Source organism: Chenopodium quinoa, unplaced genomic scaffold (genome assembly GCF_001683475.1).
Source record: "Chenopodium quinoa cultivar QQ74 unplaced genomic scaffold, ASM168347v1, whole genome shotgun sequence".
Classification (NCBI taxonomy): domain Eukaryota; kingdom Viridiplantae; phylum Streptophyta; class Magnoliopsida; order Caryophyllales; family Amaranthaceae; genus Chenopodium; species Chenopodium quinoa.
Window position 1 is genome coordinate 4,137,326 of NW_018742733.1, and position 25,274 is coordinate 4,162,599.

A 25,274-nucleotide genomic window follows, 5' to 3' on the forward strand; every position below is an offset into this window, starting at 1 on the left:
TAGCTTTATTTATGAACTTATTTTGTTTGAACTTATCTGATTGTAATGTTATACAAACGATAAATCTACTTTGAGTCAAATGAAACAAAGTTTACATGCCTACAATTTCATCTTAAACTCAACAGCTATAAAAACTAATTTGATCCAAAAAATAATCCGACAAAAATATAATCAAAGTGACACGAGCACGTACACTTTCTTGTATGCATTCAATCCGACGACCCCCACATTATCTAATTAGACTCGATTTGAAATCAACCCATCCATATTACATTATTATCAATTTATCATTGATAGCTTGCTTGAACTTCGAAGCGTATGGAGATTCGAAAGTGTACAAAGGGAGTGTAAGATCATATAAGAGAAAGAGATAAGTTATGAAAAGTTTACTAATATTGACCAAAAGAGTCCTTCAAAAAAAAAAAAAATTGATAAAAACATAGCCACATTTCTCATCAATCGGTGCAAAGTAAACGTACAACAAGGGTTGCTCGAGGTTGATAATTTAATTTAGACAAATTAGCCGTCAATTTTTACTATTTTATTTAACAATTGCTTTTATTTAGTTTGCAATAGTTGCAAATAAGCTAATAATAAACCCACGTACATCAATTTTATATCTGCAAACCTTATCATATTATAGTATGGCAAAAATTGATACCATTATATATTTTTTATTTTACAAAAATTTCAAAAATATTAATTTTTAAAATGGCATTTTTGGCCTATAAATAAGTGATCTTTGGCTCCAAGGAATTGACAGGATTCAGTAGCTAAATAACCATAAAATGGCATACTCAAATCCCCTTCCCTTGCTTAGCCTTCTCTTTGCCACTTTTTTACTTTGTTCTTTTGTTGCCTCGGCTCGTGACATATCGAATGCAAAAACACGTAACTTTCTTTTAATTTCTTATGTACTTATTAATTGGTACATGTAGTGTCATAACTCATAATGTAGTATGTTTATTTATATATATATATATATATATATATATATATTATATATATATATATATATATATATATATATATTCTTAACTTTAATTCTTCATAAGTAAAATTATAAAAGTTATATATTATGATAGTACTTATTGAGACGAATTAAAAAAGATATCATATGAATATATTTTTCCTTACATATCATTCACAAAAGACGGTCAAAGAAGAGTTGGTGAATAGTATAAAAGTCAAAGCAGGTCAAGTAATAAAGAACGGATGAAGTATATACTTTGTTCGTTCTTTTTTTTTTAATTTTTTTTATCAATATTATTTTTCACTCTTATCAATAGGGTTAATAACTAGATTTTTTTTAAAAAGAGTGTTGATTAGTAGTACACATTATTTTCATTCATATATGCCCTTGACTAATTATTGTTTTCATACTTTCTTGGGTTGTTTACGTAGAAGCAGGAAATGTTGTTGACCTCAATGGACGTGGTGGATGTAACAAGCCTCATCCACCTCTCGAAGAAAGTACTGTAAGTCTTGATGGACGAGGAGGATACAACAAGCCTCACCCACCCTTAGAAGAAAGCTTTGTAAGCCTAGATGGGCGTGGAGGATATAACAAGCCTCATCCACCGGTAGAAGAAAGAGATGTAAGCTTAGATGGGCGTGGAGGGTAAAACAAGCCTCGTCCTCTAGCTAAGAGGTTGTCGAAGTAGAGGAAAACGCATAAGAACTAAAAGTGAATCCAAGGCCACTAGAATATATGTCCAACATGCAATGTTATCGTTGTAATTTCTACGTAATAGTGTTTCGACTTGTATCCTAAGCAAGTAGAAAGTTGCTTAGAATAAGGTTATAAACAGAATGTGAAATTCTAGCTGGTAGCTAAGCTACAATAAGTGAAGCATGTATGTTTATGGTTTTCTTTATGTCGTTGCATCATGTAACATATAATAAGATGTCAAGTAATACATGAAGCATAATATATGTTGGATAAATTTGAGCACCAGTATCTTAATTAGACTTTATTCTTAAAAAGAATTAAGCAAATCAAAAAAAGTAGGTCGCTCAAAGTGATCGAAAAAAGTTTTAATAATTAATTGTTCTTCGCAAGTAAATTCTAATTAGATATTAAAATAAGCTTCGGTAAATTCAACTCATAACTAAACAAATTTAAAGGTTCAATAAATTTTGTTGGGGTACAATCTATTAATACTTCGATATATAACTGTTTGATTTATTGGTTCATGTAAAACTCTTTATTTTCAATTGAGTAAGTTGTTTTTTTTAATGATACTCCTATTGTAGAACTTATTCATATTGACGGATTTTTATCTTATTTTTATGATTTTTTTTTTTTAATCTTATTATGATTTTTTTTTTTTTATGATTTGAATATACAAGTGTAAATTAAAAATTATTTTAAATAATATTTCATCTTCTTTTTAACATCAAGTCCTACGTGCGAATTGAAAGCTTGTGTGTCATATGCAAAAAATAAAGGGATTTTATTTTTTCTTTTTTTTTTTATTTTTTTTTTAACCTTCATGAGGGGTATGTAGAAAATTTAAATGTCCAAGGTGAGTATGGTATGTATAATATGGTCCCATAACGTATATGGTAGTATGGGTTTTCTACTCCATCTGTTACATATTACTCGCAACAAAGAAATATTTTATGTCTCATAAATAATACCTCTTTATTGCAAGTAATTCGTAACGGATGAAGTATTTTGAAAAGACCGAAAGAGAGAGTGTATGTGGCAAACTGGCAATATTCCGATATACATTGAGGGAATGTAATACTTTACGGGTAGAACTTGTACGGAATATACCTATCTATCCTAGTTAGGTTGTAAACAAATCATTCAACGAGCTGAGTAATCAGTTGAAACAGGTCACCGGTCACGGGTTGTAAATAATTTAGGTTAAACTGATATGATCACTTATTGCAAGCAATATAGGCATAACGGGTCACTAGCTGAAATGGTTTTGGTCAAACGGCCGAAACGGGCCACAGATTGTTAATTGTTTGGGTACAATGAGTCGTGGATTGAAACACTCCAAGACTCCAAGTTAAATGGATTTTCCTAGGATTGAAACGGGTCGGGTCATCAATAGGTTAGACTATAATCGGTTTGTTTAGTTTTGGGTTGATTTGTAATTAAGGTTCAGTTTAAAGCTAAATATACGAAATTATATCGATTAAATTAGTAATAGGTTGTTATCAAATCGTTTAAAGAGTCACTAGTTGTATTGTAAATATATTAGTTGAAACAAGTCACGGGTTATAAATAATTCAATTACACTGATCACATGCATGAGGCAAAAAAAAAAAAAAAAAAAAAAAAAAAAATCGACATAACGTGTCTATCTTAAATGGTTCGGGTCAAATGGGTAACAAATTGTTAGTTGCTCGGGTAAAATGGGTCGTGAGTTGAAACGGTCAAAGTTAAATGGAATTTCCTTTGATTAAAACAGGTCGGGTCATCAATAGGTAGGTTAGACTATAATCAATTTTTTTAGTTTGGGTCGGGTTGTTGCATTGTGAAGGTTCACATCGAAATTAGATATCGATTATAAAAAGTTTAATAAATATGTTATCAGTTTGATTTTTGGGCTGAGTTGGTTTTTGATGACGTTAGGTTTTAATCGATTTGGCTTTTGTTGTATCAATTTAGTAGCGAATAGTTTCAGGATGATTCTGAGTTAAAAATGATCATTCTGGAAACTATTCTTTTGATGCAAATAATAAGAAACAGAGATAATATCAATGATAGAAAGTGAGACTCCTATGTTGGCTGTTATATCACTCGAAAGTCGAAGCTACATACTGCTTCAAGGCGGCACATTTCAACAAGATTTGACTTAGTTGAACTTAAAATCGTCGGAGATCGAGAGTAGTATCTAGTATGCATGTGTCAAACAAACATGCAAAGAATGACACAAAGATAACATTAGGGAATGACACACACACATTCTCATCAATCTATGCGAGAAGTAAAACAAGGGTTGCTCGAGCCGAATAGAATTCGACAAATTAGCCGTCCACTATTACTTCCTTTAACATTTTGGTCCGTACTTCAATAAATAATTGTTGCTTTAAAATATTACTTCCTTTAATAACAACAAGATATCAACCGACGTTCCATCAATTTGTATCTTCAAACCTTATCCAAACTCTTATGACAACAATCCAACATCATGAATATTTCCATATTAATATTTGAATATTTTGCTAAGGCAACAGGGTGTTAGATAAGTTAGCTTATAATAGAAAGATGAAAAAATTGTGAAAAAGGATCTTTTAAATGATCGATTTTTTGAAAAAGGACCTTTTAAGTGAAAACTTGTGAAAAAAGGACCTTTTAAGTTATATTTTGTTTGTATGGGGTACTTGTGTGAGCTTGCGAGGTGGTCAATCTTAGAGCTCTGCCGGTGTTCATTATCACATATTTGTCACATGACTTATTTTCAAAAAAAAAAAATAATAAAATAAAATTCCCCCTTTCCCGACCTCTGTGAAAATATTATATGAAAGGGTTCGGTCGAGAAATGATGGAAATTTGGGATTTTTTTTTAATTTTTTTTTTAAAAAAACATGTGACTAATACGTGATAGTCAACCCCGAATCTCCGGTGTTGACCACCATACAAGCTCACCCAAGTACCCCATTCAAACAAAGTACAACTTAAATAGTCCGTTTTTCACAAATTTTAACTTAAAAGGTCCTTTTTCAAAAAGTCGACCACTTAAAAGGTCCTTTTTCACAATTTTCTCTAGAAAGATTAAATTAAAATAAACATTAATTACACCAATTCACACGTGATTTTGTCATATTTTTTCAAATTAATACCATTTTAGATAATATATTAAGTGCTTATCCAACATCTATCTTGAGTATGTTTGTTAGCAAGATCCTTTTGCTAAATAGGGTTTAATATATAAACTTTTAACGAGCTCCTCCCTTCTAAATACTCCCTTAAATTTTAAAATAAATACTTCTTATTTATTTTTTATTTATCAATATAGATTTTTAATCAATAATATTTTTAATTATAAATTAGTATAAATATTAAGACTTGATTTTGGAAACTACACATGTCATTAACAGCAAATAACCCACATGATTGGGGCATTTACTTTGTCTTTTGTACGGAGTATTATATATATATATACATACATCACTTAATTAGACTAATGTTTTTGCATGGTTAATTAGAAGTACATAGCATCAAATTAAATATAGTCGTATAAATACTTGATATGAAAGTGAAGGATAATTCAAGTGGTAAGAGCTTCCATTCCAAAATCTGGGATCAATTCTCACCCCGTCTTTGTAGCTCTCTAAAAAAAATTATAAATAAAATTGATAAAATCTTCTCAATATATAGTTTCAAAAACCAATTTCCCATAGTTTATACTTATTAATAAATAATAAAATTAATGATATTATTGGTCAAAGTTCCGTATGCACAAATATATTGAACAAATTGGACCACTTTTAAAAAAATAATGGAATATCTTCTTTTTCTCTCAAAATATGACCTATAAATAAGTGATCCTTGGCTCAACAAGAATAGGCAGGACTCATCAGTAGCTAGTTACATAATCTTACAATATATAATAATGGTGTACTCTAAACAACACTTATGCATGCTTGGCCTACTCTTGGCCACCTTTGTTCTTGTTGTCTCGGCTCGTGACATAGCAAGTGACCAAACACGTAAGTTTCTTTTTCTATATACAAAGTACTTCATAGTATTCACCATCAATACATACACTACCAATTTACATTTTTTTTTAATAGCTAGTGTGTATTTTTGGAGCTTTTAACAATATATTTAAATATCATTATAAAAATTTAAAAGCATCAACTACTTTTTCTCACATAATTTTGTTGTTTACCATGAACATGCATAAAAAACAAGAGGAAAACAATTTATTTATACTTTCAATTTAATTTGTATCATGTGATCTAAATGTTTTTTTCCTCATTTGACGGTAAAACGGTAAACAAGTGAATCAAACAAATTAATGTAAGTGTCGCTAGAAAATATTTCTAGATAAAATTCTATAATTGTACTAATCTATATTAGTTTTTCCAAGAAATGTACAAGCGTAGGGTAGAAAATATAATACGGAGTAGTATCTATTATAAGTACTTGTATTAATTTAGCTATCGTCTAGCCAAACACACTTGATGGATTATTAAATTAATTTTTTAGCAATAATTTTATCGTGCATAAATGTCCTTTAACATGTACTTCCTCCTTTCTTTATTACTTGACCCGCTTTGACTTTTGTTAATAATATGTAAGAAAAAATTTATTCATGTATAATGTTTTTGTATTAGTCTCAATAAGTACTATCATAATATATCATTTTTATAATTTTTTCTTATGGAGAATTTGAGTTATTGATCGTTAAAGTTTTGCATTGGCAAGCGTGATAAAAGAAATAAGTTAAGTAGAAAAGAAGAGAGGAATTACAAGTTTTGTGTTTTTTTTTTTAAATAATAATATTTACATAATATGTTAATTCTCTATATTTTGATGTTGGATCGATTTTGTAGAGGCAGAAAAGGTCGTCGTTAGCCTTGATGGACGTGGAGGATATAACAAGCCTCCACAAGAAGAATCGCTTTACAAGACTGATGGTTATGGACATGGTGGAGGAGGCGGTTGGGGAGGCAAAGGTGGTGGACATGGTGGCCATTGGCCACCGGTAGAAGAATCTCTTCATAAGACTGATGGTTATGGTGGTGGTTGGGGTGGCAAAGGTGGAGGTCGCGGTCATTGGCCACCAAAAGAAGAATCTCTTCATAAGACCGATGGCTATGGTGGTGGTTCGGGTGGCCATGGAGGATATGGCGGTGGTGGTTGGGGTGGCAAAGGTGGTGGTCACGGCCATTGGCCACCAAATGAAGAATCTCTTCATAAAACCGACGGTTATGGTGGTGGTTGGGGTGGCCATGGAGGATCCGGTGGTGGTGGTTGGGGTGGCAAAGGTGGTGGTCATGGCCATTGGCCACCAAATGAAGAATCTCTTCATAAAACCGATGGTTATGGTGGTGGTTGGGGTGGCCATGGAGGATACGGCGGTGGTGGTTGGGGTGGCAAAGGTGGAGGTCACGGCCATTGGCCACCAAATGAAGAATCTCTTCATAAGACCGACGGTTATGGTGGTGGTTGGGTTGGCCATGGTGGATATGGCGGTGGTGGTTGGGGTGGCAAAGGTGGAGGTAACGGCCATTGGCCACCAAAAGAAGATTCTCTTCATCAGACCGATGGTTATGGTGGTGGTTGGGGTGGCAAAGGTGGAGGTAGCGGCCATTGGCCACCAATAGAAGAATCACCCCATAAGACCGATGGTAATGGTGGAGGTTGTTGTGGACGTGGTGGAGAGCACCGGCCACCTCACGACACGGAGGGTGATGTAAGTGTCAACGGTCGTGGTGGAAATAACAACCCTCACCCTCCGATTAAGAATGCTGCCGAGGCAGAGAAGAATGATGTGAATGTAAATAATCATGGTGGACAACATGGTCCAAAAAACCCACCAAAAACTGTAAATAATGCACAAGGAACCACTAGTAAATCTAATGGCCACTAAGATTATAATATGTTTTAGATGGCTACCAATGGTGTGTACTGTGTAGTAACTAGTATATCTTATTTCTTCTAGTACTTAAGTTTTATCCTGTGCAAGTAACTAAGAATAAAACAATCAAATGGATGTAAATTGTACTTTGTATCAAGTAATGAAGCAATATATATACATGTATAATTATATACTAATGTGTACTTAAATGTATTCTAATGTTTTTTTAATACTCAAGGGTCACGTAATAATTTCTTAGCTAACTTGGTGAAATATTTACGTGAATCAATTAATCCGGAACAAAAACACCTTCAACAAACAATAATCTCAGCTCCCTTCTTCAAATTGATTGTAACAAACTTTAATTTGTTTAGAACTTTAGATACACCAACTAGAAAAACACGTAATTAAATGACTACATATTTTTGAAAATAAAATGAACCACCTCCTTTTCTGCTTATACGTACATTTCATACACTTCACTTGGCTTAATTAATGTTTGCATATCTTGGACTCAATCCCAAAGTGGAAGGTCGAGCAAAGATTATCCATAGCTCATTTATAAATTCAATAATTAATTGTCGTTATCTCTCGCTAATCGCCTTAGCTTGCACTATTCGTTGAGAACTCTCCACTTATAAACGGAGTATTTATATTGTTGAACGAGAATGAGAGATTGTTATTTATCACTGTTTAAGATAAGCAAATCTGCCAAATCGTAAAGTAGATTACGATTGTAAAATAAGGATCTGGGTGCCGTTTTATTATCTCTCGCATTATAAGGAGTGCAATTGGGCACAAATAATGCACGAAGTTCAGCAATAAAAATCCTTCATGTATTTTGCTCGTGTAAATTTTTCATAAAAAACATAACTCATATCAGCCAGCTATATGCTATGGATTTTTTTTTTTTTTTTTTTTTTTTTTTTTAAAAAAAAAAAAAAAAACAATATGACAATATGCTATGTTATTTGGCATCAACATGAGTACATGACCTTATTATTATTTTTAGTAGCCCAACAAAGTTGGCAATCCATCATGCTAAAACTAAATTCTTAAAAGTAATGTCCATGTTTTTATAGATGAGTTGGGCCAACATATTAGACAACCCATCATGCTTCTCATTTTATGCCAAATATTATAGAGTTGGGTTGTTTTTCTTTTTCTTTTTTTGCTGACTTGACCATGTCCACCTTTTTTTCTCTTTTACTACCTCCGTTAAATGTTATATACAACTTTAGAATATTTATATTTCACAAATAAAATCCCAAAGTTGCACATAACAATTAACGGAGGTATTATTTTTTGAAGAAAGAAACTGATATTATTGTCATACACAAAAATAACAACTAAAATTGTAGAGAAAGTAACGAATTAAATCTAGCTACACTATTCTTTCATACTACAAGTGAATATATAGAAGCTCACTTGCCATGAATTGAATCTAAATATCTAATGCATATTGATTATACATCTTTATCTAATTAACACTACTTCATTGCAACTTAACTAGCTAGCCAGTTCCATAGAAGGGGATTAGTAGAAACTTAATTTGGAGTCAGGCTTAATGACCGTGATTTAATCCCAAAGAGGGAGATCCATCAAAACTGCACTCATATCCAAAGAATCGTCGGCCATCAAACTGTAGTCTCCTGCCTCCAAATTAGAGCTAGACAAGTAATTTGGACTCGTGAATAATCTTGGTGAAAATAACACGTCATGGTTGAGACAAACAATTTCATCAGCTAGCAATGGCTCCATTATTGTCACCGAATCAACGGGTTTGGAAGCCGGATAATCAATTGTAGCCATTGAAGATGATGCATTTAGGGCAACGTTATAGTCCAATATTTCCTGCTTGGGGTGAATAGTAGGGTTTTTGGATTTAAAACTTATGAAATTGGTACAATTTGCGTTATTGTTGTTGTAGAGGTGAGGTTGGCATGTATGTTCGGCGTAGTAAGTGATCCTATAATTTGTTAGATTATCCGATATTTTTTGGACTTGTTTGGTCGCGTGGCAATTCTGATCTTCTTTGTATGCACACAGTGGCGGATCCAGGAATTTTAACTAGGAGTAGCACTAGACAATTAAAAAAAAATCGATTTATTTTTTATTTGCGTGTGTTTTTGTGACATGAATTTTAAGATGTACTAATTACACCTTAACTAGACAATTAAAATTACTCCTTATGTGACAATTCCTGGATCCGCCACTGTGTATATAATCTACTTAATGCGGATCCAGGGTAATGCGGATCCAGGAATTGTACCTTAACTAGACAATTAAAATTACTCCTTATGTGACATGAATTACTTTAATGCACCCTGTAACTATTAATCATGATGTCAAAAGTTTTACAAGTATATACTTTAATAAATTTAAAATGAAACTTAAAAATAAAAGTGAATGACAACCAAAATTTAATACTACAGAATTTTAAAAAATACAGAGATCAAATTAGCATTTTTTAAAAATTGTGAAAATAAATAAAATGTAAAAGTAGAGGTGAATGGCCAATATCTAATAATTTTAAAAAGAGACATAAAAATAAAAATGAATAATTTTATTTCAAAAAAAAAAAAGTGAATAATTTAATACTACAGAATAAAAAAAAAATAGAGAGATTAGTATCTTTTTAAAAAATGTGAAGATGAATAAAATGTAAAAGTAAAGGTGAATGGCCAAGATCTAATAAATTTAAAAAGAGACATAAAATTAAAAGTGAATATCGACCAAAATTTAATACTACACAATTTTTTTATTAAAAAATAGAGGGATTAGGATCTTTTTAAAAATTGTGAATATTTTTGGTGTTCTACCCGGTTTACCCTTGGAGATCGAACACAGGTTCTCCCTACCAAGTGTAGTCTCAATCACCACTACATCAACACCCAATTGGTAAAAATTGTGAATATGAATATGGAGTATAATTATAAATTTAAAAAGAGACGTAAAATTAAAAGTGAATAGCGACCAAAATTTAATACTACAGAATTTTTTTTAAAAAAAAAATAGAGAGATTAGGATTTTTTAAAAATTGTGAATATGAATATGGAGTATAATTACAATAACAATATTATTGTTGAATTATTTTTATTTTTATTTTTACTATTGTTGATTATTAATTGGAAGATCTTATCTTAATCAATTTTTTTTCAATGGAATCTTAATCAATATAATTGTAAATAAAATGTGGAAGAAAGTAGGAAATTTAATTGAGCAACAGTAGACTTCTGAAAATAATAGAAAGTAAAAACAAAAAGGGAAGGGTATGGGACTCGAACCCCCAACCATCTAGATTGATAAAACCCACTTTAACCACTAGAGCAACACGCAATATTAATGACATTCTGCGAATTATATTACTTATTAATTTTTTTCTAAATTTTTGGGGTAGCACGTGCTACCCCGGGTTACTTAGTAGATCCGCCAGTGTATGCACACCTATAGTATTCCCTATTATATCATGGATCATTAAGAAACATAAATAATTAATGGGTAGTGATTAATTGTGATTTGTTCTCTAATGGAAAAAAAAAATCATTTTGTTCATATGAAAATTCTTAATTGCAACTATAATTTAATTACGTGATGTGATCAATAAGGTAAAAGACTAAGTCACACCTTTATTATAAGGGTTACAAAAATGTGAATTTCCCTATTATTAGTATTAAATATATGAAGTTCGTAAGGTCCATAATTAATTGGAAATAAGAAAAGACTAGGAGTGATGACATACCTGGGGTGATTTGTGTTGAGAATTGACTTCTTCCCATATTTTCTCCAAATATAGCCATCTGGTGTAAGATTTGGAGTATCAATTGTTCGTAACCTATAAAATCGCAAATAAAATTTTAGAACTTTTTAGTAAATTTCAGCTTCTTTTTTATTGTTATGTGAAAATCAAATTAAAACAGTAATCATCAAATAAAATACGAGATTGGCTCAAAACAATATTTAATTTATCAGATAGTTCATTAGAATTTTCTTAGTATCACATACCTCCCGAAGTTTTCAACCAACTATATTATTCCAGACAGTGGCGGATCCACGGTGGGTTCAAGTGGGTTCATTGAACCCACTGATTTTTCGGGAAAAAAAGGTTTGTTTGTTTGTTTCTTTTTTTTTATTTAATTTTTAAAAATAGAAAAATAAATAAATAGAATTTGTGTGCATAAGAAATATAGGAAAAAAAGCGCAGATCAGTGGTAGCAAGGGTTTGGTTTGTGCGCTAGGCCCCTATAGGTCTGGGGTTCGACTCTCAGCCTCACATCATTTATTTTTTTCCCCTTTTTTTTAAATTTCTCCTCTAAACTCCTAATATTACCACTTGAACTTTAAAAATAATTTCCCCTCTTTTCCTTTACCCTCACTACCTTCTCCAAATTTTTTTCAGTTTCACCTCAAAACTCTCATGTATACTTGTTTTTCTAAAGCCTTTTTATTTATTCCCCCTTTTTTTTCAATTTCTTCTCTAAACTCCTAATATTACCACTTGATGAAAGCCCGAATGCTTATATAAGCAATTTTAATTTTTTTTCCCCCTTTTTGATATCAACTTTGTATATTTATTACAAAAATGTAATTTAAGATATTTAAGTAATAGAATGTGCATTGGCAAGCGTGAAATCATCAACATTGCAAAAAAAAAAAAACGAAGGAGCTATATCTTATTATTTGATGATTCGAACCCACACTTCTGACTTCCTGGATACGCCACTGATTCCAGATACATCACTCACATACATGATTGTATCTATCGTATGTGTGTTTTATTATTGGCGAATTAAATGTCCAATCAAATACAAGAAAACTGGAGCAATAGATCTTGTCAAACCTACTACCCCGTTTCATATTATATTTACAACGCTTTAACATAAAGTAGAGAAGAAAAATGTCTAATCATTGCAGATAATATGAAAAGGAGGTAGTTTATAAAACAACAAAATGTACTAAACTAGTAAAATATGTACCTTGTCTTCTATTCAAAAAAAAAAAAGAGTTGTTTCGGGTGAAAACAATGGGACCTTGCCGAAGGTCCGCTGAAATGGAGAAGGCTGGATTCGGTCCAAGCTATGTTAGGCCCAAGGTTTCCTGCACAGTAAACACACGTAAACTAGCCTCGGGGGTGTTGCCGAGGAAGGCCCCTCCGATGCTAAAGTCAGTACAATGTGTAAGAAGAGGACACTATGCAAGAGAGTTTGTTGCTTGAGGCTTTTATGGAATATATCAGAATATATGAATGAACATATGAATCTATGAATGAATCAGAATCCCCCCATGAATGAATCAATATGATGGCTTTTATACCTCATCATACATGGAGAGGTTGGGCCTTAGCCCAATTGGCTTGCTTTGTGGGCTGACCTTTGACTTTAGCACAATTGGAGAGTTGAACCTTGACCTTGGGCTTTTAATTGGATCATTTAGTGCTTAGGCCCAATTGGACTAAATTGGACCCAAACAACTTGCCCCCCAGACCCGATTTGGAAGGATGACAGGTCGGGTTTGATTTAATTCAGAAAAGGAGGGAAGTAAATGATTTAATTAATCCAAAAATTTGAATTTAAACCGTAATTAATGAGATAACAACGGTTAAGGCAGTTGATTGTGGAAGTTGGACGGATAATGGGCAGTTTAATCACAAGATCATGTGTTTAACGGTTACTTAGTGGAGTATTTCAGAGAAATTAAAACGCAGACTCCTCGTATCCCATACCTGGAGATGTAAAAAGAGGCGCGTCATCTCTCCTCACTTATTCACCAACACAAACCCAGAATTCTCGAGAGAGAAACCAAGAACCCGCATCAAAACTTCGCAAATTCCCCGAGCATTAAGCTTAGAAACTGAGACTTGCCACTACGAACTCGTAAATCGGCAACTTTCGCTTCAGATTAAGGTAAATTCCTTTGATTTCAGTTTATTTTTCTTCGAATTCGAACTCCTTCTCCTTTTCTTTCGACTTTTTTCTTCGAAATAATCAATGGCAAGAGGAGTTAGAGGTAGAGCCCGTGCTCCAAGAAGAGCAAGGCCGATTCCCGATCCTAGGAACAGGATTGGGACCTGGAATGGACAAAGGCCAGAGTCTGACCCTGCTGAAGGGATTAGGGCGACTCCCCTTTCCTCGGCTCCTCCTCAGAGAACGGAGGAGCCGAGCGCTTCTGGACGGGATGATGAAGTTCCCGCTGTCCTTTGGGATATCCTCCCCGGGTTTTCAGAATGGGAGAATGCCGAAGTTGCTTCGGCCATGATAAAGAACCGCCCCTACCCATGGTGGGTGGAGAATGCCGATCAATATCGATTTGCCGAGCAAATTGAGTTGCATTACGGCATTTTTGAAGCTGATGGGTATTGGTGCCGAATGCCCTCGGCATCCGATAGAATCCATCGTCCACCCCCCGGGGTATGTGGGGGTGTACACAAGACAGCTTCAGTACGGGCTGAGGTTCCCTTTGGACGTATTCGTCCGAGACTTGCTGATCCATTACAACATCTCTCTATGTCAGTTAACTCCCACCAGCATCCGAAGGGTGATGACATACTTATGGGTCTGCAAGTTCTTCAAGTATGTGCCGAACCTGCACTGCTTCAAAAAGCTCCATCGGCTAGTGCCAAATATTCAAAGTGGGCACGGAAGCCATGGTTCTGGGTGGTACCGGATTGAGTCCCGGCCCCAATACCTAACCATGTGGCCAAACGACTCTTCAGACAAGGACTGGAGAGGTCAATGGATTTGGGTTAGGGCACCCACAGATCCGGGCCACCCTTGCGTCTTCAGCGCTCCCCGGTACCTCGCTGAGCCTGATCCCGAAATGGGAAGTCTAGGTCCCCCCGCAGATAACGGGGTGGATCCGAACCTTGATCAGCAACATATCTTCGGCAAGCTGCCGAACCGGGGGGCAGTGGCCGAATGCAGCATATCCCAGAGACTTGGCTCCCCGATACGCATTACGTTTTCCAAGAGAACATGCTAGCAGCTGTTGGCCTCAGCCGAAAGTTTAAGGATGGTAAGCTTCTTCGGCTGGGGCCGAGGCTTTTTAACTATCTCTTTTTCTTCTCTCGCTTCGCTTTTTCATGCTGTGCCAACCTATCTGAACTAACCTTTCCCCTTTCCTTTTTCAGAGCGGGACGAGACCAACGTTGGCATTAACTACGCTCGTCTTGGTGTCAACCGAGAACGAGTTGTAACTGAACGGGCCCCGTCTATCACTGAGCCGAGGCATAGGGAAGTTCATCTAGACTCTTCCCACTTCCAAATTGAGGTTGTTGCTCTGTATCAGAGGCAGAAGCCTTGGTGGAAGAAGCTGAAGCTGCCCGTACAGCCGAAGAGGTTGCACGGGTTCTCGAAGCTTGCGAAGGAGGAGAAGGGTCCTCCAGAGCTGCTGAAGCAGAAGCTGCAGCTAGAGCAGCTGAAGAAGACGAGGCTTTGCTGAAGACCTCGGTGAGTTTTCAGACAACTTTGTCTTTCTTTTTTCTTTCTTTTTTTTTTTTTTTTTTTTTTTACTCACATTCTTCCTCCCCCCTGTCTGTTACAGTCTGAAGAGAGTAACAGACATAGAGAAGGGAAAGCTCCTGTTCGTCCCGAAGACCAAATACAAAGAGAGTCTTCAGACTCAGATATGGACGAGCAGCCCCTTCTGAAAAGGCGCCGAAGGATGGCCATCATCGGCCCTCATGACTTTCAGCGGAGGCCGATGACCATCGGCGTTGCAATAAGGGAACCCGAGGAAGGCAATGGATCGCCGAGGGTTCCCCGGCCACCACCCCAATCACCTCAAAAGACCCCTCCGCCACCTCCTGAGATGGAGGTGGATCAGAGAACTCCCGAATCTAAGGGAGCGGTCCAAGAAGAAATTAAGGCGAGTGCTGCTGAGCACGAAAACAAGGATGCCGTGATGTCCAGTGCTGAGGGCTTCACGGCGGACATCGCAAGAGAGGTTGAGGCTTTCGTCCTCACCCCTGAAGAAGAGGAGGTCATAGTAATTGACTCCTCTGAGAAGGATGATGCTGAGCCATCCAAAGCCAATTAAGCTCCATCGTCATCCTTCCCTTCCTTCCAGACTCTGCAATCTGGAGAAATGGGTTTCTCGGCCCCCCGAATTCCAATCCCAGACCACATCTGGGACCTCATATGGGGTCAGAACCGAGAAGGAGCTGCAGCCTACTTCGGCGATTTTGCTGGCATGTCCGAAGTAGATAGGGCAAGGATCTGGTCGCTGAAGGCCACTGCTGGGATGGGCGAATCCAGCAGATCAGTTCCTGACCCAGCCAGGTCTAACCAACTGCTGATGATGCAGGTAATTTTCCTTGTCTTCATTTCCTCTGAAATTCAGCTCTATATTTTTTTTTATTTATTATTTTTTTTGTCTTCCTGTTTTCAGTTCGTGCACAATCAGACTCTCACTGTAGAGCTGATAGATACCCTACAAGATAGGGTAGACGCTGCTGTGCACGACAAGAAGGTAGCTGAAGAGGAATTAAAGCTTGCTAAGCTGAAGCAAGCAACAGCTGAAGAGAAGCAGCAGAAGGGTGAGGAGTATGAGAAAAGAGCTGCTGAAGCCCTCAAAACCTTCTGCGACGCTATGGAGAAGGAAGTTTTTCCCCCACTGATGGAAGGGGAAAAATTCCTCCAGGAGCATATGGGAGTGGACGTCTCCAAATTCAAGGCTGCTGTTGAGAGCCGTATTCAGGAAGGAGCTGCTGCACAAGCTGAAGTGCAGCAACGTCTAGAGACTCTTGAAGCCAGCCGAATGGCTGCTGAAGAGCTGCTCCAGGCCAAAGATGTCCAACTCTCAGAGGCTGCTGCTGCTGCCGAAGCTCAGAGAGCTAAACTCCATGAGGCTGAGGATCAACTGATGACCCAAAAAGTTGAAGTGGCCCAAGCTCAGACAAAGGCTTCCCAAGTTCAGCAGGAGCTGAATGAGCTGAAAGGTTCCTCCTCCAAGCTCGCTAATGAGCTGAAGAAATCCAAGGAAGACTTGGAGGAGACCCAGAAGAAGCTGGCTGATGCTGAGCCTCTACTCAAAGTCCGTGTCTATACCCAAGAGGAATATGAGATGGGTTTCAAAAACGGGTTCAGAGTATGCCGAAGAGTCTGCCTTCATGCTGAACCAAAGCTGGACTGGTCTAAATGTGCTGAATGGGTCTAGAATCCCGAAGACCCTCATATGAAGTATGCAACTCCAGTCGAAGCTGAAATCCTTAAGGCTGAGGAAGCCGAAGAGGAAGCTGAGAGAATGGAGTTGGAAGCTGAACAGAGGGAAAGGGAGGCTCGGCAGAGTGCAAAGCCCGCTTCTTCTGCTGCTGGGGCTGAGGCCACCATGGGGCTCAACGCTGATCAGTCTGATCCTCAGGCTGAAGCATAGGAACTCGGGCAGTCGTCTTCAGAATCTTGCGGTTCATCATGTGCTTAACTTTAGACTTGCCGCTTTCTGAATTTTTTGCCTTGTTTTTTGCTTCAGCTTGCCTTGTCGTACAACAGTTTATTTTTTTTGCTTATGTACGTATTTCGGCAGCTGTTATTTTCCGCTTGTGGGCGGCTGCCGATACAGTTTAATTGAACTTGTAGCTCAATTTCTGATCATGAATTATTAATCTGATGCTCTTTTCTTCACTTGCTTTGTTTTTGAACGCTTTACTGTTTCTGTTTCTTCAATTCTGCCGTACATACTTGCACTGAGAGTGCTTCTTGCCCCCCAGAAATTGAAGTATGACTTCCGCTGAATAAGCAATTTCTTCACTTCTTCAAAATGGGTATCCGAAACACAGGGCCAACTGAAGGCAATGCTTCTGGGATACAAGTCTTACTGAAGATTGTCTTCATCTGAAAGTTGGATATCCGGAACACAGGGCCAACTGAAGGCAATGCTTTGGATATTAGCTTTCTGGGATACAAGGCTCAGTTAAGGCAATATCCCAGAATTGTCCATGGACTCATGTCTTTGGAGAACAAGTCTTACTGAAGTTTGACTTTAGCTGAAAGACCAGTGTTCTTTGAAAAGACGAGTTTTGTCAGCCATCTGAAACCCAGTTACCCGAAGGCGAAGGTTTCAGACGAGGCTGATTTAAAAAATTTCAACTGTTGCTGTTATCCTTGATTTTCTGTCTATCTTTGAAAAATGGATACCCGAAACACAGGGCCAACTTAAGGCAATGTTTCGGATAATGGCTCTCTGGGATACAAGGCTCAGTTAAGGCAATATCCCAGAATTGTCCATGGACTCATGTCTTTGGAGAACAAGTCTTACTGAAGTTTGACTTCAGCTGAAAGACCGGTGTTCTTTAAAAAGACGAGTTTTGTCAGCAATCTGAAACCCAGTTACCCGAAGGCGAAGGTTTCAGACGAGGCTGAATAAAAAACCCTTAAAGAGTAGATAGAACAAAGAAAATTTTGAAAGGATAAAAAGTAGACCTTTATATAAATGGCGGCTCCAAGGCTTTTCATTAGTTCAAAATGTACTTACAAAGATAGTTCTTCCCCGAAGGGTTCACACATGGTATTTTTTCAGTACATCGGCGTTCCAGTGATTTTTCAACTCAGTTCCATCCAACTGCCGAAGTCGGTATGTCCCTGGCTGAAGCTCATCATAAATTTCATACGGTCCTTCCCATGCAGCTGAGAGTTTCCCATGGATTCGGCCTTTCTGAACTGCAGCAGCATTCCGAAGGACAAGGTCTCCAATTTTGAGAGGCCTTGCATGGACCCTTCGGTTATAAAATTTGCTGATTCTCTGCTTATAGGCGGCCATTCTATCTCGGGCTGAGTCTCTTACTTCGTCGAGGAAATCGAGGGATTCCCTCATCAGTCGCTCATTCTCAGCCGAGAAGTGGTGCACTCGAAGGCTCTCAGAGCCAATTTCCACTGGAAGGACGGCTTCGGCGCCATACACCAGTTCAAAAGGTGAGCGGCCCGTCGCCTCTTTTTCAGTTGTCCGAAGGGACCAAAGGGTTCCAGGGAGCTCCTCTAGCCATTTGGACTTTTGATCTTCCACCCTCTTCTTGAGGGCATTTAAGATTTGTTTATTTGCAGCTTCGGCTTGTCCGTTACTTTGCGGGTGGCATACCGCTGAATATGCCAGTCTGATGCCGAACTGATCTGTATACCGCTTCAGCGGTAAGTTATCGAATTGCCTCCCATGATCGAAGACAAATACTCTCGGGATGCCAAAGCGAGTGATGATATTCTGCCAGATAAATTTTCTGACAGTTTGCTCTGTAATGTTCGAGGCTGCTTCGGCCTCGATCCATTTACTGAAGTAGTCGACACCAACTATCAGCCATTTTTTCTGGTACACAGCCTCTGGAAATGGTCCCAGTATATCCAGTCCCCATTGGGCAAACGGGAGTGGATTAAGGATCGGCTGAAGATCCCTTGCTGGCTGATGGATAACTGGAGCGTATTTTTGACATTTTTCGCATTTCCGAACCAGCTCCTTAGCATCTGCGATCATGGTGGGCCAGTAATATCCAGCCCTCAATGCCTTGTGGGCTAAGGTTCTTCCCCCAATGTGGTTCCCACAGATGCCGAGGTGAATCTCCCGTAGGATATAATCTGCATCTGTTGGTCCCACGCGTTTCAGCAATGGGGCTGAGAAGGACTTTTTCAGAAGTTCCCCCCTGAAGACAATGAACCTAGAGCTGGTTCTCTTCATCTTGGAGGCCAAAGCTTTATCTTCAGGAGTTTCTCCCCGAAGCTTGAAAGCTAGGATGGGGTCCATCCAACTAGGCTCTGGGTCAGCGCAGCACACTTCAGGTGCTTCGTCGACACTTCTCTCTCGACGCACTTCTACATACACAGATCTGTTCAGCTCGGTAAAAGATGAACTAGCAAGTTTGGAGAGTGCATCGGCTTGAGTATTCTGACCCCTTGGGATCAGCTGAACCTCAAAAGTTTTCAGCTCTGCAATGACTGATTTGATCTTGGCAAGATAAGCTATCATGGAGGGCTCTTTGGCCTCGTAGCTGCCACTGATCTGATATGCAACTAGCTGAGAGTCTGTTTTTAAGCAGACATGATCGGCTTCCAAGGAGATGCACAATTTTAGGCCGGCGATTGCTGCCTCATACTCGGCTTCATTGTTCGAGGCCTTAAAAGAAAACTTTAGTGCATACTCAAAGGATTTGCCTTAGGGAGAAGTTATCACTACTCCCGCCCCCGAACCGTTTTCGGTGGAAGATCCATCCGTAAACACGGTCCAGACTTTCTTTTCACTGTCTAGCGCTTCTTGGTATGATCATTCGGCCAAGAAATCCGCTAGAGCTTGAGCCTTAATGGCAGCCCTCGGACGGTAGCTGATGCTGAATTCGGTGAGCTCAAAAGCCCACTTGGCTAGCCTACCAGATTTTTCAACCTTGCCGAGAACTTTTTCCAACGGCTGATCAGTTAAGACCACTATCTGATGGCAATCAAAATAGGGCCTCAGCTTCCGAGCAGCTACTACTACCGCGAAAGCAACTTTCTCGAGTAGAGGATAGCGAGTCTCGGCATCCGTCAGTGTATGACTGACGAAGTAGATCGGTTGCTGACTCTTACTCTCTTCCTTCAGCAATACTGCGCTGATGGTGGCTGGGCTAACGGCCACATATAGGTACAAAGTTTCTCCTTCAGCTGGGCTAACCAGCGTTGGGAATTGAGCCAGATGCTCCCGAAGCTGTTTAAAGGCGTCTTTTTGCTCTTCCTCCCAAACGAGCTCTTTTGTTTTCGGGAGTTTCAGGGCTTTGAAGAAAGGTAACCCCTTATCCGAAGCTCTGGAAATGAACCTCGAGAGGGCTGTCATTCTTCCGGTGAGCCGCTGAACATCCCGCTTCGTTTTCGGCTCAGGAAGGTCGAGCGCCGCTTTGACTTTAGAGGGATTGGCATCAATCCCCCTTTTGCTGACCATGAACCCAAGGAATTTCCCTGACTTCACGCCGAAGACACACTTCTTCGGATTCAGCTTCATTTGATGCTTTCTCAAGGTGGCGAAAGTTTCAGCCAGGTCCTTTACATGGTCCTCTAGTTTTTTGCTTTTGACGATCGAATCGTCAACATAGACTTCCATGTTTCGGCCCTTTTGATCGGCGAAAACTTGATCCACCAGCCTTTGATAGGTTGCCCCCGCATTTTTCAATCCGAAGGGCATCATTTTGTAATTGTACACCCCAGCGTTCGTGACGAATGCTGTCTTTGCTCGATCGTCGGGGTGCATAAAGATCTGATGATACCCCGAGAATGCGTCCATGAAACTAAGCAAGGCATGGCCACTTGTCGAATCGACTAGCTGATCGATCTTCGGCAAGGGATAGAAATCCTTTGGACAAGCCTTATTTAGGTCCGTGAAGTCAACGCACATCCTCCAGGTACCATTGGGCTTCTGAACCATCACCACATTTGCCAGCCATTCTGGATATTGGCAAGGTTCGATGAATCCTGCCTCCAATAATTTTTTGACCTCGGCTGCGATGTCTCGGTTCTTATTGGCGGAGTAATTCCGCTTCTTTTGCTTAACTGGTCGACACGTCGGGTCAACATTAAGCTTATGGGAGATGAGGTCTGAACTTATCCCGGGCATATCAGCTGCCGAGAAAGCAAACACATCTCTGTTGTCCCGAAGGAGCTGAATAAGTTCACAACGGGTGTTCGGATCAAGGTCCATCCCAATTGCTACACATTTCTCACCGTCTCCTTCGGCCAACTCAACTGTTTCAGTCTGTTGGTCCATGTCCATTGCCGATGGACTGGACTCTTCAGAATCTGGCCTGCTGCCAATGTCAGCAGGTGTCCCAGTCTTTTTGTTCTTCGGCTGGCTCTCTGAGTCTTGCGGCTCAGCTGAAGAGCTAGCCTTTTCCCTTTCGAGCCGTTTTTCTCTGGGCCCAGATCCTTGGGCCGAAGCACTTAGGCCTTTCGGCTTTTTTGTGCTTGGCTCTCTTTCTTTCTCCTCCTCATCCTTGTCGTCATCTGGGCGACTACTGGATGGCTTGAGGTAGTTGCACCTTTGGGCGTCCTTTTGGTTGCCCTGTATCCTTTCGGGGAAGCCGGCGTCTGAGACGTAAATCATCAGCTGATGATAAGTTGAGACGACCCCTTGGATCTCGTGAATTATGGGTCTCCCCAAAATCACGTTGTACACTGAAGGAGCGTCGATGACCAAAAATTCAATCATGACGTTCCGGGCTGCCTCATCGCAACCGATGGTGACAGGAAGTGTCACCTTCCCATCTGGATAAGTTGAAGCCCCATTGAACCCGGATACCGGGTAGGGTACCGGCGTAAGGTGCTTGGGCTTCAGCTTAATTTGATTGTAGGCCTTTCGGAACAGAATGTTTGCTCCACTGCCACCGTCAACAAGGACCTTACTGACGTCGTGGTTGGCCACCGTGGCGATGATCACCAACGGATCCTCGTGAGGGAACGTAATCCCCCGGCAGTCGGCGGCTGTGAACGTCATGTTCGGCACCGGCGACTGGGGAGATTGAATGTCAGCGTTGTTCACCTGGTGAGTCAAAGCTCTAAGGTGGCGCTTGTGCTCCCTCCGAGAGTATATTCCTCCCGAGATAACATTGATCGGAGGGAATTTCCCCTCCGGCTTTTTACTGTTTTTCCGGGGGAAGTCGAGGTCCTGCCGAGGGTCCTTTGCTGACCTCTCAGATTCTTTTTTCTCGCGGTGATCCGCGATGTATTTTTTCAAGTATCCCTTCCGGACCATGTCCTCTATCTGGTCCTTCAGTTGGATACACTCCTCAGTGTTGTGGCCCGAAGACTCGAGGAACTCACACCACTGATTTTTATTTTTTCGCTGATACCACTCTGGGAGTGGTCTCGGCTTTCGGTAACTCTGCTCCTCCTTCGTCACACTGTAAATTTTGGCGCGTGGAAGAGAGAGCGGAGTGTAGGATTCGTATCTGCCTGTGTATGAGGCAAATCTTTCCTTCTTTGGGTCGTTGGCCAAAGATTGCTCCGGGGCCTTTGACTTTCCCTTTGCCTTATGGCCTTGGCCTTCAGACAAGGGTATTTGTCTCTGTTTTCCTCCCCCGAATTGAGGTTGGGTTTTCGCTTTGTTCCATTCTTCAGCTCGGATGAACTTATCCGAAGCATTAAGAGCTTCCTCCAAGGTCTGCGGGGTATGCATGACCATGAAGTCTAGGAACTTTCCGGGCTGAAGGCCATTCTGCATTGCGAAAACGGCTAGCCCCTGGTCCAGCTGGGAGACGCTTGATGACTCGTTACTGAAACGGGTCAGGTAGTCTCGGAGGCTTTCGGTTTCCCCCTGTTGCAGACTCATGAGCTCTGCGGTAGTCTTCTCTCGGCGGTTTGCCGTGGAAAACTTGCTCCTGAACTTGGAGGACAGATCATCCCACCCTGTTACGGAGCCTTGCCTTACTCCCTTGGAGATCCACGCTTGCGCGACCCCCTTGAGAGTGGTTGGGAAATATTTGCACCAAGTCGCCTCGGATCTGGGGCAAAGATGCATATGAGTCTCATACGAGGCCACGTGATCCTTCGGATCCGTGGTCCCGTCATATGTGATGTGCGACGGTATTTTAACCGTGGGTACGCGTTCTTCCAGTATCCATTGTTCGAATGGTGAACTGGCGGGTAGCATAACGGCCTTGCCCTTGTTCCTGGCCGAAGGGACCGCGCTCCGCCCTCTTAGAGAGGTAGGAGTGGTTTTCGTCCCTGGCTGGGAAGTCTGGGCCTCGGCTGCAGGGAACGAGAGGCGACTGCGCACGCTCGGTTCCTTGCCGCCGAGTCGGTCAAGGACGCTTCTGCGAACAGTCTCAGGTTCTCGGTGAGTAGATTCTCGCCGAGAAGCTGAGCTGCTGCTCTTATGCGCTTCTGGTCTTGAGGATGAGGATCCTTTTAAAAATTGAGGGCTCTTTTTCCTCTGTTTTTCATTTTTCCAGGAATCCTCTTCCCACTCTTCCAGTTCCCGGAAGGAAGGAAGCTTCCCACCATCATGGTCTAACTTCCTCCGCTGATGCCGGGTATGCGGAGGAGTTCGATCACGAGGTGGTGGCATATTTTGTGCCCTCATCGCCTCCATGAGTACTGCCAGCGCTCTTGCCACCTCTTCCGAGTTGGGCCCCGTCAAAGGGGTCCTCGGCCGAGTGCGGGAATGAGGGCGCGCAGCCGATGGTTGGCTTTGGGACACTGAGTATGTCCTATGATCGGACTCACCCCTGCTAGACCGAGAGTGGCCCGGCCTATAATGAGAGTCATGAATTACGGGAGATAGGGAATCCTCCTTGTATGATCCTTCCCCCGAGCCGGCACCCTTGGGAGAGTTCCGGTCCGGCGAGGGCGATGATGTAGGGGTTTTAGGCTTTTCGCCCGCTCCTTGACGGAGGCTTTTGCTCTTGCGGTTCTTAGCCATTGCTGCTAAGATAATTGCAAGATGATCTTGGTTAGGAATTTGGCTTAAAGATTTTTGAAAGTCTTCCCCACAGACGGCGCCAAATTGTTTCGGGTGAAAACAATGGGACCTTGCCGAAGGTCCGCTGAAATGGAGAAGGCTGGATTCGGTCCAAGCTATGTTAGGCCCAAGGTTTCCTTCACAGTAAACACACGTAAACTAGCCTCGGGGGTGTTGCCGAGGAAGGCCCCTCCGATGCTAAAGTCAGTACAATGTGTAAGAAGAGGACACTATGCAAGAGAGTTTGTTGCTTGAGGCTTTTATGGAATATATCAGAATATATGAATGAACATATGAATCTATGAATGAATCAGAATCCCCCCATGAATGAATCAATATGATGGCTTTTATACCTCATCATACATGGAGAGGTTGGGCCTTAGCCCAATTGGCTTGCTTTGTGGGCTGACCTTTGACTTTAGCACAATTGGAGAGTTGAACCTTGACCTTGGGCTTTTAATTGGATCATTTAGTGCTTAGGCCCAATTGGACTAAATTGGACCCAAACAAGAGTAGTACCTTGTCTTGGGTTGTTGACTTGTTTGTTGAACAAATGATGCATCCATTTCCATAGATCGAACAATCTTATTTAAGATGGAAATAGAAGTATCAAATGAATTAACAATGGCGGTAGAATAGTTTTTCATACATACCATTTTTGTTTCATCATTGAATTGACTTGTTTCTCCCTCACTAATTAGTTGATCTGGTTGACTAAGTAAGCTTCGTAGTTGACTTGTTGCTTCCCATCCTTTTTTCAATTCTTCTTTTACAACCATTTTTAGATCCATTTTTTTTCTCTCTTTTTTACCAAAAAAATCTAGTGAGAGTGCGATTTTTAGATGAGTTGCTCTCTTCATATATATATAAACTTATACGGGGTATAAACCAACGTGCGAAATGTAATTAGCAAATCAGTGGTAAAGCAGTTACAACTAGCTTGTATAATAATAGAAAAATAATAATTATTAAATAAATTTGGTATAATAAATTACTCCTTGATCATAGATAATTACGTTTACGCGCAAATGATGTGATGAACTCCTTTAAGGATCTTTTACTAAAACGGCTAGTTTGACAAAAATATTTACCAAAACGGCTAATTATAAAATTTAATCCCCAAACTAGCTAATTTATTAACTTGGAAGGAATTTATCTATTTCTTATTTCCTTTGAACCAGTTTGGTTCACTTTTTTTTTTTTTTTTTTTTATATATTTTAATTTTAGTTTATTTTTGTTTCCTTAAAGATTTTTTAAAGTTGGAAAATTTAAGCAGTTTACAAAACTACGAAGAACGTATATAGTGGCAGACTCGCAGATCCCTAATT

General features: G+C 39.7%; 2 protein-coding genes across 2 annotated transcripts; one reads left to right on the plus strand and one right to left on the minus strand.

Moving 5' to 3' along the window:
* The first annotated feature begins 5,532 nt into the window (after positions 1-5,532).
* LOC110723949 (glycine-rich protein DOT1-like) lies at positions 5,533-7,739 on the plus strand. Its single transcript, XM_021903362.1, has 2 exons — positions 5,533-5,673; positions 6,523-7,739. The coding sequence occupies exons 1-2, from the start codon at positions 5,577-5,579 to the stop codon at positions 7,560-7,562; spliced, it is 1,137 nt and encodes a 378-aa protein (XP_021759054.1). The 5' UTR covers positions 5,533-5,576; the 3' UTR covers positions 7,563-7,739.
* A 1,389-nt stretch (positions 7,740-9,128) lies between these two features.
* On the minus strand, positions 9,129-24,780 carry LOC110723659 (probable WRKY transcription factor 70). The gene is made up of 4 exons (XM_021903003.1): positions 24,465-24,780; positions 11,293-11,385; positions 10,984-11,009; positions 9,129-9,583 (listed from the first exon to the last, which is right to left on the minus strand). Exons 1-4 carry the CDS (start codon positions 24,734-24,736, stop codon positions 9,129-9,131), a joined length of 846 nt encoding a protein of 281 aa, XP_021758695.1. The 5' UTR covers positions 24,737-24,780.
* Positions 24,781-25,274: the final 494 nt, after the last annotated feature.